Source organism: Oncorhynchus nerka, linkage group LG26 (assembly GCF_034236695.1).
Source record: "Oncorhynchus nerka isolate Pitt River linkage group LG26, Oner_Uvic_2.0, whole genome shotgun sequence".
NCBI lineage: Eukaryota > Metazoa > Chordata > Actinopteri > Salmoniformes > Salmonidae > Oncorhynchus > Oncorhynchus nerka.
In genome coordinates, this window is record NC_088421.1 from 4,841,651 (window position 1) to 4,861,158 (window position 19,508).

The 19,508-nt window shown below is 41.8% G+C and overlaps 1 protein-coding gene across 1 annotated transcript; it reads right to left on the reverse strand.

Annotated features, from left to right (window-relative positions):
- Positions 1–28: 28 nt before the first annotated feature.
- LOC115110101 (protein PET100 homolog, mitochondrial) lies at positions 29–2,228 on the reverse strand. Its single transcript, XM_029635463.2, has 4 exons — positions 2,121–2,228; positions 1,416–1,502; positions 1,045–1,077; positions 29–711 (listed from the first exon to the last, which is right to left on the reverse strand). The coding sequence occupies exons 1-4, from the start codon at positions 2,145–2,147 to the stop codon at positions 616–618; spliced, it is 243 nt and encodes an 80-aa protein (XP_029491323.1). The 5' UTR covers positions 2,148–2,228; the 3' UTR covers positions 29–615.
- Positions 2,229–19,508: the final 17,280 nt, after the last annotated feature.

Sequence of the window (19,508 nt, forward strand, 5' to 3'; positions counted from 1 at the left end):
TTTTTTTTTTTAAATAAACAGGCAAAGACACATTTAAACTTTAATGAAGAACAATGTTGAAACACCCATGTACAAAAGACATGTATTCTAAAAAATTAAAATAAATTATATTCCAAGCCATATGCTTCTGTCCTCAAATTTCAATCACACATTTTTTTTTGAGACAATCATACACACTCAATGTTTTACAACACCATCACAGAGCAGATCATCAGCAATAAAGTCATAGTTTGATTGCAGTGAAATAAAGAATTTAATTAAAATATTTTCAGCAAGACTATTCGGTTCAAAGGGGTAACTTGAAGGTCCCCCTCAAGCACACCCTCCCAAACGGTGTATAGCATAGCCTACATACTCCACGAAATCCTCCAACCCCAAATGGCACCCTTTATCCTATACAGTGCACTACGTTTTACCAGAGCCCTATGGGCCATGGTCAAAGTAGTATACTAAATAGGTAATAGGGTGCCTTTTGTGACGCAACACATGTTCCAGCCCATGGGCCTGACAGTGACACTGCTCCCCCCTCCTGTGGAACAACAAGTAGAAAAACAGGCAGCTGATTGGGCATTGGGGACATCGTCCTCCTCCAATTGTCTCTCTGCACTGTCCTCATCACTCCTTCTCAGCCTCCTCCAAGGCCATCCGTTTCAGTAGCCGCCGCTCCTTGCGGTCTCGCATCCGCTCTTTGAAGTCTTCCAGCTCTTTCCTCTGTAACACAGATCGTTCAGTCATAATCTACCATTGTCAATCAAAACAGTTATTCATTTTATTTTCAATTATGGAGGACAGAGACTTTGACAACAAATAAAACATCCCCAGTCCTTCAATCCAACACCAAATCAAAACAGTTCTTAAAGGGTTATTCCACTCAAAATATTATGGTAAATTGTATTGGGAGTGCGATATTCCTTTAATCTCAAATCGTTACCCTCCAAAAGTGTCACTATTGGTAGGCATTGATATGTCATACTTCATTGTTCCTAAATCAAGAGAAAATGTGTAACTGTTGGCGTAATAACATGACATTATTCACACACTCACATGCATCTTCTCATCGGGGGGGAAAATCTCCCTCTGAAGGTAGTAGAAGAGATCACCATGAAAGAGGAAAGTAAAGTTTAACATTAATGAACAACAGATAAAAACGACTTATGACATGGTCATACACAAAATGTCAGAATTTGCTTTAGTTTGTCAGACAGTACTGTCAACCTTCTCAGACTGTCTACACAATCTAATAAAACGTTTAAAAGCACTGAAAGAATGAGCCATTGGGCTTTATCGTGTGTTAACCTCAACAATTGTCATGTATGTAGCGACTGTTGTCTCCGGCTGAAGCAACCTTAGTTATATGTACCTTTAATCATGAAATAAACTAAATGAATCAATCAACCAATCAAGATAACACTAACCTTTCTCTTCACAATATATTCTTCAAAGTACTCTGCTTGGTTGGAGATCCAGAACATGGTTACAGGGAAGGACAAATACAGCATCATCTGATCACAAAGGAACACAGACAAAATAAACATCTATATCAAGTCACTATCATCTCTTTGTTAGTCAGTATAATAGATCGCTACATTGATTTGTGTATAATTGACCACTACAGTCATCAGACAACAATCAGGCAGTTGGCGCTTTCAAAACAATTGGGAACTCCGGAAAAAAAACGTCACTGATCAAATCATGACCTCGGTGATCAAATCAAATCATGCGTAGCAGCCTGAATGTTTGATTTCCCTACTTTTTCGTAGCAGGTTAACTTAGGAGAACTTACACAGCAGGTTGGGAGACGGAGGTTAAGGTTAGGAAAAGGGTTAGCGAAAATGCTCTCCTAAACTGCTACGAAAATCACTATCGAAGTGGCGTGAAAAGAGTGTGTCCCTTAAAATAACATCAGTGTTGACGAGGATGATGTTACGTGACCACCTGGCTGGATAGCTAGCAAGTTAGCTACTGTAACGATCAGCGTGTAGCTATTTCCACAACAATATAGAGCGTTTCGCGTGCAGTCTTTTTTCCAGTTGCGGCTAGGATCCCTTACAAACGACAAACTGTACCCTCGTGTATGCTATTAATCATGACATTATGATGAAACAAACCTATGTACTCACACGAAACACCTCGATTTTCACCCCCATGTTTGCGCTGCTACTGCGCCAACCTTCACACTGCACTTCCTGGTTTTCGGGTTACGACTTTTCACGAAATATCCAATCAGTAGAGTCCCATTTCTTTACGGTCAGTGCTATTCGGGATCCTTGGGACGTCACAACCCAAACCATTTTACATTTCATTAATATTATTATTATTCGTGAATAATAGTGTATAGTTTTATGTAAGGGCGGCATATTTCCAACAATATTACATTAGTGCTGGATATTGGTGAATATAATGAATTACTTGATGGTGACCCTATGATGTTTGATACCCCCCACTTTTTTACATTTGTTGATTTATTTATTAAGTTTGCCCAATTAGTCCATTCCTCGACCTCTTGACAGCTCAGGTTTTACATCTACTAGTAATCCCAGAATTCCTTTACATGTATTAAGATAAATGAAAGAATCAAAACAGCTGATGTTAAAGTTCACAGTTAGCTATTGCTAAATAAACGAAAGCTCAAAAGAAGCAGTTGCCTGGTTTGACCCGCAGGTGAGAGCATGTGTCCGTGTAGATGGAAACAAACAAGTCTGAGCCTTTTGGGTATACACTTGTGCGTTGCTTTGCCATGTGGTATAAGGAACTGAAGCGTGATTATTTTTGTTGTGATACAGTGCATAGGATTGTGAAAACTAAAATGTACGGTATAGCAATGAACTGATGCAAACGGCGTACGTACTTCACGTTCTGTCTGCGCATGACGTCAACGACGACGAGAGGTGTTTGTTCTGGATCCTGGGAAAGAAAGATCCCGCGCACCTTGACAACCGAATAAACGAGGTAAAACGAATGAGTTTTTATTTTTTTAAATGACAGTGTGAATGCAAAGCCTTTAGTTGGCAATGTATTTCACCTGAAGCTCCTGCGTGAGCACAAATCTAAGGACTCCGTCGTTTTTGAGGTCGTCGTAGCGTGCGCCTATTGGGAGCGAGTCGTCTGGAGGCCTGGTACTGAGACACGGGAATTAAACAAGCTAACGTTAACTGCGTTATCATTTTCTGATATCTCTGACTAAGCGAACAAAAAATGAGCCATTAAGTGTTAACGTTATGCCATTGCCCTGATTACATCACAACCTAATCAATTTGGATTTCCACCGGCCTCAACACAAGATTACACTAACGTTATCTAAGCTAACTGTATCAACTAGCTACCCCTCCTCCTCACTAGTATTAGCTAGCCTGCTAGAATGCCCAGCAAGCTAGCTACCTTGCTATCACTTGCCACTGGTCGTTGACTGAGTAGTAGTTAGCCAGCTAACAACAGTATTTTGACAACTAGTTGATTAGCTAGCAAGTAAGTCAACTAACGTTACGTTTTCATTTGAGCTCAGCTTGTTGTTTTGGATGATATGTGGGAGACTACCGAACCGTTTTGGAATACTAGTACTAAAATTGTTACGTAGTTCGCTTACATTCTAGAAGAGAAGATACGCAAGAAACGCATGCGTTTCCAGTTCTAACGTTAACTCGCTAACTAGCTGGATTTTTAACAAATTGTCACTTTTCGATGTTAACGAGGATTGACGTGTTTACTTCTTGTATATGGCCTGTCAATTTGACAATGATAAGTGACGTGACATACAACGCCATTTGCGTTCCTTCAACAGCATTTGAAGTAGGTAATATTTCGGAACTACGCAAAGGATCCACAACTGTAATGTAAACTTAGCTAGCTAACGTTAGCTGCTTCGGACTGGACTCTTTGTATACCTGACGAGACTTCGGTTTAAGCGTGTTCTCTTGCTCGATTTGGCGAAACCGTGATATCTGCACTTATGCAGTTGCCACTAAAGTAAGATGGTAATAAAACATTTGAAAACGCGTTTGATATTTAGAATAAGGACTTGGAGCTGCTTGCTTGCAGTCGCCATTTTGTGTGGTCTGAAGATAAGTGGATAAACGTTGGCGTTTTATAGAACATTTTTATTTATTTATTTTACCATTATTTAACTAGGCAAGTCAATTAAGAACAAATTCTTATTTTCAATGACGGCCTAGGAACAGTGGGTTAACTGCCCTGTTCAGGGGCAGAACGACAGATTTTTACCTTGCAAGACCGAATCCCCGAGCTAACAACATATCGGTTACTAGTCCAACACTAACCACTAGGCTACCTGTAAGGAAACAAGCCGAATTGTAATTTTGTTTGTCTTAAATCTCAACCATATAGTGAGCCTTGTTGGTGTATTTCAAAGTACAGTAACTTAGCATTGTTTTTCGTGAAAATGAGTTACGCTGCTGCTGTCGACACTACTTTCGTTTTGACTGATCGCTCTTGACTTTGGCATCACGTTAGTATCCCCTGATTAGGGTCAGAACAAGCATTTCACGTATTGACGTTGTCCAGGCCACATATTTGTATCCATAAGTACACCCACAGACCCACTTCATAGTATTTTGTCTAGTCTATGTACCAGGACCCCTCGGAGGTCTCACCTTTTTTCCCTCTGTTGCATACCTTTTCCGACAGTAAATTGCATTTACCACTAACGTTATTGGTTAAGTTTAATTGTTTTTATGGAGTCTTTTGTGTTTATGTCCATTCATATCTATCTACGCTGGTACCAAATGCATCCGGATTTGTGTCAAAAGGCAGTGGAAATGGTGAGGGAGAATTCAATAAAATGTACTGTACACAAGGGGGTTTGAAAGAGGGAGGAGAGGGAGAACAGGAGAATTTGGCAAACCCCCTTTTAATCAAGTCAAATGTGTGACCACTCGACGGTTCAGCCTAGCAACAAAAGTAGGATGTAACAAATTATTTCTAGAAACATGTATGCTAAATATTCACAGTATTAGTTGAGCGAGAAAGTTTGGTATAAATTAATTTGGGATGTGACAAATGGACACATTTTCATAACGTTTAAACTGCTCTTTTTAACGGGTTTCCATTAAAATAAAATAAAACATGAATAAAGTTCCACGTGAATTCACGATGTAGCTTTGCTACTGCCAGCATTGGTTTGGGTTTCACGGTGCGTCCCTTTCAAATGGTTAAGCGGTGCACCTGTACTACCATTTACTGTACCTCGTAACGTTTGCAATTCTTTCTCATTTAACTTCTCAAATTATTGCCGTACAGAACTTTGCTGCTGTCGCTTGCCTTTCGCTGCCATTTTCCAACTGTTAATGATGATTACTTAGTGGTGGATAGTCGACTCCAATTATATTAACTCCTACGATTCAGTATTTTTGGACCGGAGGAGACTTAGTAGCCGTATTTTCGAGAACACTTGCATCTTTCATAGCTTGCGAGGGACGGAGAGAGAAGAGGGACACAGTATAGACAGGTTGACTACCAGGCAGACAGTCAGAACCGTGCACTTAGGCCTGTCTATCGGCAATCAACTCGCAATGGAATGCTGTATCTCACAATTTCTTGGCTTGCAATGTCTCAAACTTATATCAAAGCAGGGCCTAGCATCACTTAATTGACTAGGTTATTGAGATGAAAGAGATGCAACACTTCGCTCTCACACAGTCACACACAGTATGTGCACAGGTTTGGTAGCCAGGGCAACAAAACAGCAGAGAAGTTGAACCCCACACTTCAACACTCTTAGTTGCGGAAATAAGACTTATAAAATACACTGCCAAAACAAAACAATGATTACGAAGTTAAACAAACCATACAACTCTATGCACAAATAATTATTTTTAACAATTTACACAGAAAATTTAACACATTTACTTGAACAGTGCAGATGCAAATTTTGGTAATAGAATGATGGCACAAATAGCAAAAGCCATCATTCTGTTACCAGACATTGCATCTGCACTCAAGTCAATTAGTTTTAGTTCAAATTTTCTGTGGGGGAAAAAAAACAAAACTAGTCCAGCATCATTCTGTTACTATGGAATTGCCCTCTATCTTTCTTACTTGCCCTCCTCAAAAATTTCTGGGTACACTCTTTGGTTGAGTAACCATGGTAACTCCATCCTTGGCCTAGTTGTAGGTTTTACCTCTGAATGGAGGGGTATGGACAGGGAGCGAACAATAAAATCCATACATTTTATTGGATAAACGAAAGCGCTTAAGTTCAACATCTTCCCGTTAATCATGATTCATTAATCAATAATGATTCACAGTCTTGATTAGTACCATCATGTTATGGTGAAACTATACAAATAGTCTATTAGATAAACTAGTCTAATATTAAACAGCTCATATGGATTTTCTGTCTCCCTCATGAAATTGTCTGAAAGCAGCTCCTGGAACATTGACTGCATTTAGATAATGATCAAATCAAATGTATTTATATTAGCCCTTCGTACATCAGCTGATATCTCAAAGTGCTGTACAGAAACCCAGTCTAAAATCCCAAGCAGCAAGCAATGCAGGTGTAGAAGCACTACCATCTAGACTGTTGACTCGTCACACCTCCCTCATATGCCATTCCATGAAAGCCTTTCAGTAGCGCCGTGCCCGGCATACTTTGGTCATGTAGTGTATGTGGACACCTGCTCGTCGAACCTCTCATTCCAAAATCATTGGCATTAATATGGAGTTGGTCCCCGCCTTTGCTGCTATAACAGCTTCCGCTCTTCTGGGAAGGCTTTCCACTAGATGTTGGAACATTGCTGCGGGGACATGCTTCCATTCAGCCACAAGCATTAGTGAGGTCGGGCAGTGATGTTGGGGGATTAGGCCTGGCTCTCAGTCAGCGTTCCAATTCATCTCAAAGGTGTTCGATGGGGTTGAGGTCAGAGTTCTGTGCAGGTCAGTCAAGTTCTTCCACACCGATCTCGACAAACGATTTCTGTATGGACCTTGCTTTGTGCATGGGGGCATTGTCACGCTGATACAGGGAAGTTGAAAGCAAAGAATCGTCTAGAATGTCACTGTATTCTGTAGTGTTAAGATTGCCCTTCACTGGAACTAAGAGGCCTAGCCCGAACCATGAAAACAGCCTCAGACCAAATGTTCTAATAAATTTGTATTTGTCACATGCACCTAATACAACAGGTGTAGTAGACCTTAAAGTGAAATGCTTACTTAGCATTTTAAAAAAGTTGGCGATAAGAATAACAAATAATTAAAGAGCAGCAGTAAATAACAATAGAGGGGCTATTCGGGGGGTACCGGTGTCGAGGTAACTGTGTACATGTAGGTAGCGTTATTAAAGTGGCTATGCATAGAGAGTAGCAGCAGCTTGGGAGGGCAATGCAAATAGTCTGGGTAGCCATTTGATTAGCTGTTCGGGAGTCAGTTGGCGCTATGCATTTGGACAGGTAGCATTCTCATCACTTCAGAGAACGCATTTCCACTGCTCCAGAGTCCAATGGTGGCGAGTTTTACACCACTCCACCATGCGCAACGCCAAGCATTAGCTGTTATTAGGCATGTTTGCGGCTGCTCGGCCATGGGAACCCATTTCATAAAGCTCCCGACAAACAGTTATTGTGCTGACAATGCTTCCGGAGGCAGTTTGGACCTCTCGGCAGTCCCGTTCTGTGAGCTTGTGTGGCCTACCATTTCGCGGCTGAGTCGTTAGGCGTTGCCACTTAATAACAACACTTACAGTTGACCGGGGCAGCTCAAGCAGGGCAGAAATTTGACGAACTCACTTGTGCCACGTTTGAAGTCACTGAGCTCTATAGTAAGGACATTTTATTGCCAATGTTTGGAGATTGCATGACTCCCCCTTGCACACCTTGCCTTGGTTTCTTTGGTGGCATTGCCTAAAAACAGCAGTCTGATTGCATCATGTGTGCCAAGCCAGGACCAGGGTATGTAGGTCTGGGCTGCATTCAGCATGAAACAACGTTTAGGGCCGTTGTGAATCGGATGTAGGCGTACGTATTAGAATAACACACATGCCTCTTATATGTGGAGTGTGGATCATGTCAGCTCTACTGGTGACATCTCTATCTGCCATGTACGTTGCACCTTCCTGAATGCGACCCAGATTTGTCTAGACCGTAGGGTGTTTGTGCGTGCGTCCTGTTTGCTTCTCTCTCTCTCTCGCTGGTGTTCTCATGGACTGTCCTCTCTGTTCTCTTCCCAGGTGTACCCCCCTTTTCCTCGTCAGCAGTGTGCTCTGTGAACTATTAGCTGGGCCTTGGCCAGCGTCTCTAAGGGGACTCTTCTCTGGATCGGGTAACGGGCCGGCCCACGTGGCAGCTCCCTTTGCTGAATGAGGCCGGAGAGGAGATGCACTCTCGTATAAGGATCTCCACCCAGAGATACACATGTAAGTTTATCATCCTACTAGTATCTTTTCCTCTGGAACTGAGGGAGAGTATAGCTTCCCTGGCCATGTCTAATGTGTACTGGATCGTGTTCAGTAGGGAGAAAGTGTTTTGAATTGAAGTGAAACAGGGAGGCACCAGGCTAATACCTGAATTTGTCCAATACAACCAGTGATTGTAGTTAGTGCTCCACTGAACAACACCTAGCTCTGCAGTGGAGAGTTTCCATGACATATATCCATCTAATAACATGGCAGCCTGTGTGTGTCTGCTAAAGTGACCCCGAGACGGGGGGCGTGTGTGCCTTCATGTTTTGTTCTGTTTTGAGTTTCACAATGTTCTTGTTATGAGATTGGTGCCTGGCGCAAGGATATGAAAGGGCTTTGTTTTCCTGGTTTTGTCCTTCAGTGTACTATTCTATTTCTGCATCCCCTCTCCATCACTTGCTTTATACCTCTCGCCCTTGCACACACGCACAGCTCACACGCACTCATACTACAGTCTGGGCACGTAAACACACACACAAACACACACCCAGAGCCAGCAGATTGGCTGGCTGTCTCCTCGACTGGAGTCCCTGTTGGTTTTGGCTGCTCTGTTGCCCACATGATTAATGGCCTCTGAAGTCTGAAGGCGCTTCCTCCTCCTGGCCCACTCTCATCTCCTGTGTGTGTGTGTGAGAGAGAGAGAGAGACCGTGTTTAATTATTGTGTATTTTATTCCTCTTGCGTTACTTATGACATTTTTTACTATGCATTGTAGGAAAGTGCTCATAGCAAGCATTTCACTGTAAAGTCTACTCCCTTTGTATTTGACACATCTGACAAATAACATTTGAATTGTGTGTTTCTCCGCTGCTGTCTCCCCCCTAATAATGCAGGCAGCCAGTCCCAGGCAGCCTCCTCTTCCCCTCTCCCACCCATGACAATGTTGCAGTGAGTGCTCAGTAGGGTTGGGCGATGTCAACCTTTGTCCTATCGCGATTATGTACCCATAAAACATTGTGATATACGATACTATCGCCCGTATTGCCCCCCCCCCATTTTTTAATACATTTATACTACTGGAGAAATCATGATGAAAGATAATATTTATTAGAAAGTCTGGCAAGTGAATGCAATGGAAAATCTTTTCTAATATTCTTTTCTGGTGGAGGAGCAGAACAGGTTTGTGTGTCTGGCGCCCACATGATGGAGCAGTGACCGTCTGAGGAACGGGCTGTCTTACCCGTAGTAAGCTAGGTTATAGGCCTACATCATGGGCTGAATAGAAGCGGTCTACTGTCTTTAGAACTGGATAATAATAGCTGTATTTGCCTCATAAAACAATAGAAACATGTATATTGTCTGGTCTGTCTCATAAAGCTGTGATTGAAAATAAGTAGCCTATGCGTAGGCTATGGAATTTCATTCTTGTTATTTTTGAAAGGACTTTAGGACAACACCTTAATATTTTGGGAAATACGCTACTGTTCCCAATTTGAACTTGTCTTAAAGTTTTTATGGTAGGCCTAGTAGGAGGATAGGTTGTTGGCCTTTTGGTTTCTCATGCAAGGATTTTCCCGGCTGGCATAAATAATTTCTTTCTTAATAAGCTTAAACTTGGAAAAAAAATCTATAGGATATTGTTTTGTTCTCTCTCATTTAATAGCCCTCGGTCTCCTGATGTGGTTTATGCATGGTTGTGGACTTAGAACATCCAATGTAGTTGTTTTTCTATTTTGAGAAGTTGGATTTTTGAGAGTGGAAAAAATAAAATAAACAGGGAAACAGAAACCTGTAACAACAACTGAGAAAATGGAATCAAGCAAGAAAAAAAATATTTCTATAGGAGGCTAAATACCTATGCATCCAACAAAACAATGTTTTCTGACTGGACATTTTTGTTCTGATTTGGTGGTATCCGATGCTCTGTCTTGCCTACATTATTCTCTTGCGGAATTTGGGGAAAAAACTATATAAGGTTATATAACATATTTATGGAAATAGGCTATATAGGAAATAACAATAGGCAAATTACTTTGAATGTCTCTTGTCGCACAGCAGGACAGCACACGTGAGACTTACTGCGCAGCGCCAGTGAAGTTGATATAGGCTAAACCATCGTCTGTCACATCATGATGTCACCATCGACGATGGCTGTCAATCACCATCGATAGACAATGCTATCGTAATATTGCCCAACCCTAGTCCCCAGTCCGTCTCTTCCCTCAGCTTCAGAATGGCAGGCAAGGCAGGGCCCATCGTCTTAGCTCTACCCGGATTTGTCCCAAATGGCAAAATGGCACCCTTTTCCCTATCCGTTTTGTTACGTTACAGCCGTATTCTAAAATTGATTCAGTAGTCGTCTTCTCTACAGATACCCTTCCCCAGATCTGTGCCTCGACACAATCCTGTCTCGGAGTGCTACGGACAATTCCTTCAACCTCATGGCTTGGTTTTTGCTCTGATATGCACTGTCAACTGTGGGACCTTATATAGACAGGTGTGTGCCTTTCCAAATCATGTCCAATCAATTGAATTTACCACAAGTGGACTCTAATCCAGTTGTAGAAAAATCACAGAGATGATCAAAGGAAACCGGATGCACCTGAGCTCAATTTCGAATCTCATAGCAAAGGGCCTGACTACTTATGTAAATAAGGTATCCCTGTTTTTTTATTTAATAGATTTGCAAAAATGTCTAAACCTGTTTTTGGCTTTGTCAATATGGGATACTGTGTGTAGATTGATGAGGATTTTGTATTCATTAAATCCATTTTTAGAGTTTGGCTGTAACTTCACAAAATGTGGAAAACGTCAAGGGCCCTGATTATTTTTTCGAAGGCGCTACTTTTGCCCAGGGCCCAAAAGAATAGGGTGCCGTTTAGGACGCAACTCCAGCCTCCCTGAGTGGGTGAAGTTGGAGCTTTGTCACTCTGGCAGCTGCTGTATTGTCCCTGGGTCAGGGTACACGTGGACAGTCTGGGATGGGGGACGACGACAGTGTCTGCAGTACAGAAGGGGACCTTGGGGGTGTCTAAAATGGCACCCTAATCCCTAAAGTGCATTATTTTTGTCCAGAGCCCTATGGTACCATAATCCCTGTACAGTGCACTACATTTGACTTGAACCCTATGGGTCCTGGTCAAAGTAGTACACTATATAGGAAATAAAGGGTGCCATTTGAGACACATCCCTAGACTGGCTGTATGTGTGAAATCAGATCTGACACATCTGTTACTGGTCGCTGCTAGACAACAGTATAGAAATCAGTGCTCGGGGGGGGTTGTTATGGTATCTCACAGAGATGGGAAAATGGTTATTGAGTAGGCTAGTCCTAGGCTTGTGAACTCATTCCGTAGTGTGTGTTTGTGACTTCATTGAATGGGAGGGTTACGTGGGGTGAGCTTGCCTCGGGCAGTTGAAGTCGGAAGTTTACATATACCTTAGCCAAATACATTTAAACTCAGTTTTTTTCCACAATTCCTGACATTTAATCCTAGTAAAAATTCCCTGTCTTAAGTCAGTTAAGATCACCACTTTAATTTAAGAAAGTGAAATGGCAGAATAACAGTAGTGATTTATTTCAGCTTTTTTTCCCACATTCACAGTGGGTCAGAAGTTTACATACACTCAATTAGTATTTGGTAGCACCTTTAAATGATTTAACTTGGGTCAAATGTTTCGGGTAGCCTTCCACAAGTTTCCCACAATAAGTTGGGTGAATTTTGGCTCATTCCTCCTGACAGAGCTGGTGTAACTGAATTAGGTTTATAGGCCTCCTTGCTCGCACACACATTTTCAGTTCTGCCCACACATTTTTTTATAGGCTTGAGGTCAGGGCTTTGTGATGGCCACTCCAATACCTTGACTTTGTTGTCCTTAAGCCATTTTGCCACAACTTTGGAAGTATGCTTGGGGTCATTGTCCATTTGGAAGATCCATTTGCGACCAAGCTTTAACTTCCTGACTGATGTCTTGAGATGTTTCTTCAGTATATCCACATAATTTTCCGTCCTCATGCTGGCATCTATTTTGTGACGTGCACCAGTCCCTCCTACAGCAATGCACCCCCACAACATGATGCTTCCACCCTCGTGCTTCAGGGTTGGGATGGTGTTCTTCGGCTTGCAAGCCTCCCCCTTTTTCCTCCAAACATAACGATGGTCATTATGGCCAAACATTTCTATTTGTTTTGAACAGCATCTGTCCACTTTGTTCAGATATTGAAATCAAGTGGCCTACCTTGTTTCTCAGAATGAGACCCAGTTGCCAATAACTTACATAATTGTGATTTATGTTTATTGCAGATTTCTGAAACAGACCAGACAGCTACTATATGTCTTCGGCTAAAATGCTGCTAGTTATGCTGCAGTGCACAACTCTGCAGTCATTTTCCAGAATCAATGTTCATTGATACTCCCATTTCTAGTAGTCTTATCTGCGCCCAATTTGAGGAGTTGAGACATAAAAAAGGTATCATTAGAAAGGTTAGCTACTCCTGTATCTCAGTGAAATGTCTGTGTGTTGCGGTGTCCATATGCCCAAATCTGTTGGACCAAACCTCCGAAAGCAAATAGCGAGTTGAAGCTCTTTTCAGAGAGGAAGAAGTGATCTTTCATCTTTGTTGTTGTGAGTGGCAGGGGCTTGTGTTTGTATGTGTGTAAATGGGAAGGAGACGAGACCAAAAGCTTGATTCTTGCGATACAGTTATTTGAAATATCACGCCAAACATACATTTAATATGTTGCCTAGTCCTGCCCGATTCTCTTTTGCCCAGTCTTGTGTGGGTGTTGAGAAACAAATGTGAAGATATTTGTATAGACAGCGCTGATTGTCTGATAGGATCGTCTAGAGCTCACCCCCTTACCCAGATGAACAGTCATTGGTCTGTTTTAATCAAATCAATTTGTGATGTCATGATGTGGGACAAAAGTTCCATCCCTCCCGAACAGGCTGAAATTCCAGGCATTTGTTTCCCCCAAACATCTCATACACAAGAAGGGCAAATTGTAATTTTCACAATTTCAGACTGTTAATTCAACCGCATATTGTGGAAATATATATATATTTTTACCCAGGAAAATCATGTTTTTTTAACTGCACTGCCATTTTAAAGTGTACCGTAATTGCTGGACTATTAAGCGCACCTGAATATAAACCGCACCCACTGAATTATTAAAAAAGATGTATTTTGTACATAAATAAGCCGCACATGTCTATAAGCCGCAGGTGCCTACCGGTACATTGAAACAAATTAACTTTACACAGCCTTTAAACAAAACACGGCTTGTAACAAAAATAAATAGGCTTTAACGAAAACACGGCTTGTAACAAAAATAAATAGGCTTTAACGAAAACACGGCTTGTAACAAAAATAAATAGGCTTTAACGAAACACGGCTTGTAACAAATATTAAAACAGTAGCCTACCAAGAAAGTCATTGGTCACTATCTTCCTCCTCCTGTGCACTGAAACCACTGAAGTCATCTCCTTCGGTGTCGGAGTTGAATAGCCTCAGAATTGCTTCATCCGATGTTGGATCGTTTTTCATTGTCGCTCTCGTCACTTTCATCCGGAGGCAAATACCCCGCTGAGCTCATGCTGCCCCTTCAACACGCAGCAGTCCAGCCTTTCGAAACCCGTTGATGATAGTGGATTTTTTGACAATGCTCCACGCTGTCAGGACCCACTGGCAGACTTGACCATAAGATGCTCTTCGCCTGCGGCCTGTTTTAGTGAAGGATTTCTCCCCACTTGTCATCCAAGCCTCCCACTGAACAAGGAGCGCCACCTTAAATGCACGATTTACACTGATGTCGAGTGGCTGCAAATACTTTGGGCCATCTGCTTTTCTTCCCTCGGAAAGCTTTTGTTGTCTTTTTGCACTGAGTCAGTTCCTCACGCTGCTGTTTCCAACGTCTTATCATCGACTCATTAAGGCCAAGCTCCCATGCAGCAGCTCTATTTCCTTTTCCAACAGCCAGATTGATCGCCTTCAACGATCGATCGCCTTCAACTTGAAAGCTGCATCATATGCATTTCTCTGTGTCTTTGCCATGATGAGGGTGACAAAATTACTACCGTAATCAGAATGATGGGAAGTTTGAGCGCGCTCGATTTACGTCACATTATGTGACTGTGCTCAATTTTTTTGGCGGCATGAATCTTGTGAAAGCGGGAAAAATCCATAAATTAGCCGCGTCATTGTATAAACCGCGAGGTTCAAAGTGTGGGAATAAAGTAGCGGCTTATAGCCCGGAAATTACGGTATGTGTTTTAGTGAGGTGGGGGTGAAGATTGTATTACAGGGAGGAAGGAAGGGAGCCAAGACCTCTGTCTTCCACACATCTGTTCCCTGTGTGTGTGTGTCTGACCCCAGCCTGGCAGTGTGGTTCACTCCACTACTCCTCCACACTCACGCGCTCCCTTGGAGGCTAACATTCCCTTGCTGCCCCTCTCTCGTTCTCCTTCTGAGTGTCTCTTTCTCTGCCTCTTTCTTTCTTTCTCGCATTGTATCTCTCTCTGAGTACATTTTCAGTGCATTCGTAAAGTATTCAGACCCCTTGACTTTTTCCACATTTTGTTAAGTTACAGCCTTATTCTAAAACTAATTACATGTTTTCCCTCGTCAATTTACACACAAATACCCTGTAATGACAAAGTTAAAACAGATTTTTATATATTTTGAAAATGAATAAAAAAATAAATGCCTTATTTACAGAAGTTTTCATAAATCAGTCATTTGAGCTTAGGTGCATCCTGTTTCCTTCGACGTTTCTGCAACTTGATTGGAGTCCACCTATGGTAAATTCAATTGATTAGACATGATTTGGAAAGGCACACACTTGTCTATATAAGGTCCCACAGTTGACAGTGCATGTCAGAGCAAAAACCAAGCCATGAAGCCGAAGGAATTGTCCATAGAGCTCTAGGATTGTGTCGAGGCACAGATCTGAGGAATGGTATCTGTAGAGAAGAATGGGAGAAACTCCCCAAATACTGGTGTGCCAAGCTTGTAGCGTCACCCAAGAAGACTCGAGGCTGTAATCACTGCCAAGTGTGATGGATTCCTAAACTTGAAATTGGGTTACTTAACAGGTATTCTATTGAAATATTGAGTGCTGTGGTTTAGAGGGTCTTCACTAGAAGTTAATGGTTATCTGTTGGAGAAAGGTATATGGTGGGTGCAATTTAAGCTTGGAATGTACTGAGTGTAGGGAAAACAATCATGTGGTAGGTATTGATAAGGGGAGAAAGTAATGGATTAGTGATGAAGGGGGTTGAGGTCAGGTCACGTTAAGGGAGGAGGAAAAGTGTATTGCCCGCATCACTTAGTTTCCTGCCTGTCAATAAAGATGCAATGTTTAGCGAGGAGTAGTAGACTCCACCCAAAGTGGGGTACATATACCACCTCTATTGTAACCATGTTTTTGTCGATTTCAGCAGTTCAATCCTTTGGGAAGAATACACTTGGTTTAAGCTTTCATAGTCTCCATGTTCTTACTCTGATAATTAGATCCTAAAATGTTGTTTTTTAATTGTGTATTGTTTATAGATTGAGGGGGGGGTGATTTAATCGATTGTAGATTAAGGCTTTAACATAACAACATGTGGAAAAGGTCAAGGGGTCTGAATACTTTCCCGGATGCACTGTACATGCACACTAATTGAGTTTTAAACTGATTATGGCAGAAGGCCGAGTATGGCATTAGTCATGCAAACACTTTACTCAGCTTATCTTAATCGGTATAAGGCCAAAATCAAAGTAATTATACGCCGATTTAAAACCTGGTTTTCTGACAGAAGTTTATATTATTAGTACACTGCTTAATCGGCGTTCCAATTTTATGTTTGATCTGCGTGTGTGCCTTCACCGGTAGCGAAAGTGAAGTGAGTTCCAAAAAACATCAGTATGCATCTTAGAAATAGTTTTCACATCCTAACTTTGTCCAATCTCAGAATCAATTCGTCTTTGCAAAAATAACATGGTCACTGTGGTAGAGCGTTGATTTTGATTGCCGATATTTCTGCTTTTATCACAAGTCCCATCAGGCAGCCTGATTTCAGATGTCATACACACAGGATTCACACTGAAGTCATTCATCTTGCAAAGCATGTGAATGTTTTAATTGAACTATTATATTATTATTACTATTATACTATTATTTGTGTGCATGTAACTGTACTCTCTTAATCTCCCTCCCTCTATCTCGTTCTCCATTGCTGTGTCTCTTAATCTCCCTCCCTCTATCTCGTTCTCCATTGCTGTGTCTCTTAATCTCCCTCCCTCTATCTCGTTCTCCATTGCTGTGTCTCTTAATCTCCCTCCCTCTATCTGCTGTGTTCTCTCCATTGCTGTGTCTCTTAATCTCCCTCCCTCTATCTCGTTCTCCATTGCTGTGTCTCTTAATCTCCCTCCCTCTATCTCGTTCTCCATTGCTGTGTCTCTTAATCTCCCTCCCTCTCTCCTCCCTCTTATCTCTATCTCGTTCTCCATTGCTGTGTCTCTTAATCTCCCTCCCTCTATCTCTTAATCTCTCCATTGCTGTGTCTCTTAATCTCCCTCCCTCTATCTCGTTCTCCATTGCTGTGTCTCTTAATCTCCCTCCCTCTATCTCGTTCTCCATTGCTGTGTCTCTTAATCTCCCTCCCTCTATCTCGTTCTCCATTGCTGTGTCTCTTAATCTCCCTCCCTCTATCTCGTTCTCCATTGCTGTGTCTCTTAATTTATCTCGTTCTCCATTGCTGTGTCTCAATCTCTCCATTGCCTTAATCTCCCTCCCTCTCCCTCCATTGCTGTGTCTCTTAATCTCCCTCCCTCTATCTCTTTCCCTCCATCTCCCTTTCCCTCCATCTCCCTTTCTCCCTTTCCCTCCATCTCCCTTTCTCCCTTTCCCTCCATCTCCCTTTCTCCCTTTCCCTCCATCTCCCTTTCCCTCCATCTCCCTTTCTCTCCGTCTCGCTCTCTCTTGCACAACACAATCAGGTGATTTAGGTCAATCGAACAGTGAACAAATGGTCTGGCAGACAACAATATATGTTCCACACAATACATTTCAACCTGAATCAAATTAAATGTATTTATATAGCCCTTCTTACATCAGCTGATATATCAAAGTGCCGGAATCAGTCCTTGCCTTAACAGGAAGCCAGTGTAGGGAGGCTAGCACTGGAGTAATATGATCATTTTTTTTTGGTTCTAGTCAGGATTCTAGCAGCCGTATTTAGCACGAACTGAAGTTTATTTAGTGCTTTATCCAGGTAGCCGGAAAGTAGAGCATTGCAGTAGTCTAACCTAGAAGTAACAAAAGCATGGATTAATTTTTCTGCATCATTTTTGGACAGAAAGTTTCTGATTTTTGCAATGTTACGTAGCTGTCAAAAGAGAGATCAGGGTCCAGAGTAACGCCGAGGTCCTTCACAGTTTTATTTGAGACGACTGTACAACCATCAAGATTAATTGTCAGATTCAACAGAAGTTCTCTTTGTTTCTTGGGACCTAGAACAAGCATCTCTGTTTTTTTGTGCTGTGATGTTGCACTCCCCCTGAACAGAGCCCTGATCTGTGCTGAGGAGCTATGAGGTAAATGTGCCCCAGGGGTGTCATTCAATTGGTTGAGCTCAGTGTGCTACTCAGGGTTTTCGTTATCCGGTAGTAGCTGGCTTTTGTCCATTAAAAAAAAAAAAAAAAAGGAAGTGGACGATAAATAAAATCGGCACCGGCCAATTGTCAGGGTGAAGTAAAAAAAATATATATATATTTTTTTATGAAGCATTCGCCTACTGGTTGTATGAGTTTGGGATCTACCGTCCCAGAGTCTGTTAAGGCTATTTCTTTCTCGACAAATGGATCAATAGAATGTAAACTTTTCTACTATGGTGGATAGTAGATTGACAGGCTCATAGGCGGCGTGTCCATACGGCTCGGGGAAGCTTTCCCTAGGTGAATTAAATTGACAAAAAGAAATAGCCTTATTAGCCTACTCCTGTCTATACATAACCACAATCATTCAAATAGGCTACTAAAGCATGACTTGGCCACAGAGGATCATTAGCTTCCCCTAGCCTTACAGAAAGAAAAAAAATGTTTTGCCTACAGTCACTTTGCCTGTAATCGGAAAGGCAGATCGCGCAATTGGTGCTGCAAATACCAAATAGATAATTGTCGAGATGCACCTATCATTGAAAAGTATAGGCCCAGCCAGTAATAGTGCAATATTTCCAAATTAAATCGCAGAAAAACATACTTTGGAATGCAAATGGCTATTGCTGTAAAGAGAAGACAATGAATATATACTTAGGCCTACTGTTGTTCGCTCAATTAAGCTTATCTAATTGGCACCAGCGGAGAGCGGCGGCCATATCCCCGGTGCTCACGGCACATATTCACACTCATTGTTGGGTCAGTGCCTCTTAAGTTTGTTTTTGGACAGTTTCCTCCAGTTTAGACAGACGTCATTCTATTTGTGTCTCCCCTTCTCGTAGGCCTATTATATGGACAGCATTGTTTTTATTGGTCTGTTTGTCAGTGTCAGCACAGTAGGCTACCCTGTCATTTGTCGCATTAAAAAAGATTCTGCTAATGTCTCCAGTCAAAGTTGAGTAAAATAAGCATGAAATGTGTTGTTCCCGTGCAAGGAAAGATGAGAAGTATCTGATTATAGCCCAGGCCTCTACACTATCTGCTTTCAGCCATGCATTGAGCGGTCATTTTTTTTGCCAACAGTGAATGAGTTCTATTATTAGCCCAAGTTATGACTGTCTAAAACTACTCATCACATTACGAATAGTAGGAGATCTTACATAAGTCTGCAAATGCGATGATTCGTGAAAGGTGTTATTATAAAGGTGCGTTTTTAAACTTGAAACTCGGGCTTTGCATAGGCTAGTGATTTTGCTGTTCCTTGCTCGTCTTGTTGGCTGAGGAAAAGAAAACGTGGACAGTTATTCTAATGTCTTCAAAGTGCAAGGAAAGGACCGCACATCCTTGCATCCTCGACTTGAATGTTCTGTTAAGATGAATTACCATAATCTAAATGTGATTTCTGTCCTTCTGAGCACCGTGGGTGGTCGCCTTAATCCGGTTACGCACCCATATGGGTCCGGTAAATTTCTCAAATGTCCAGTAAATGAAAATTCTGCAGGTCAAATGTCTGGCGCC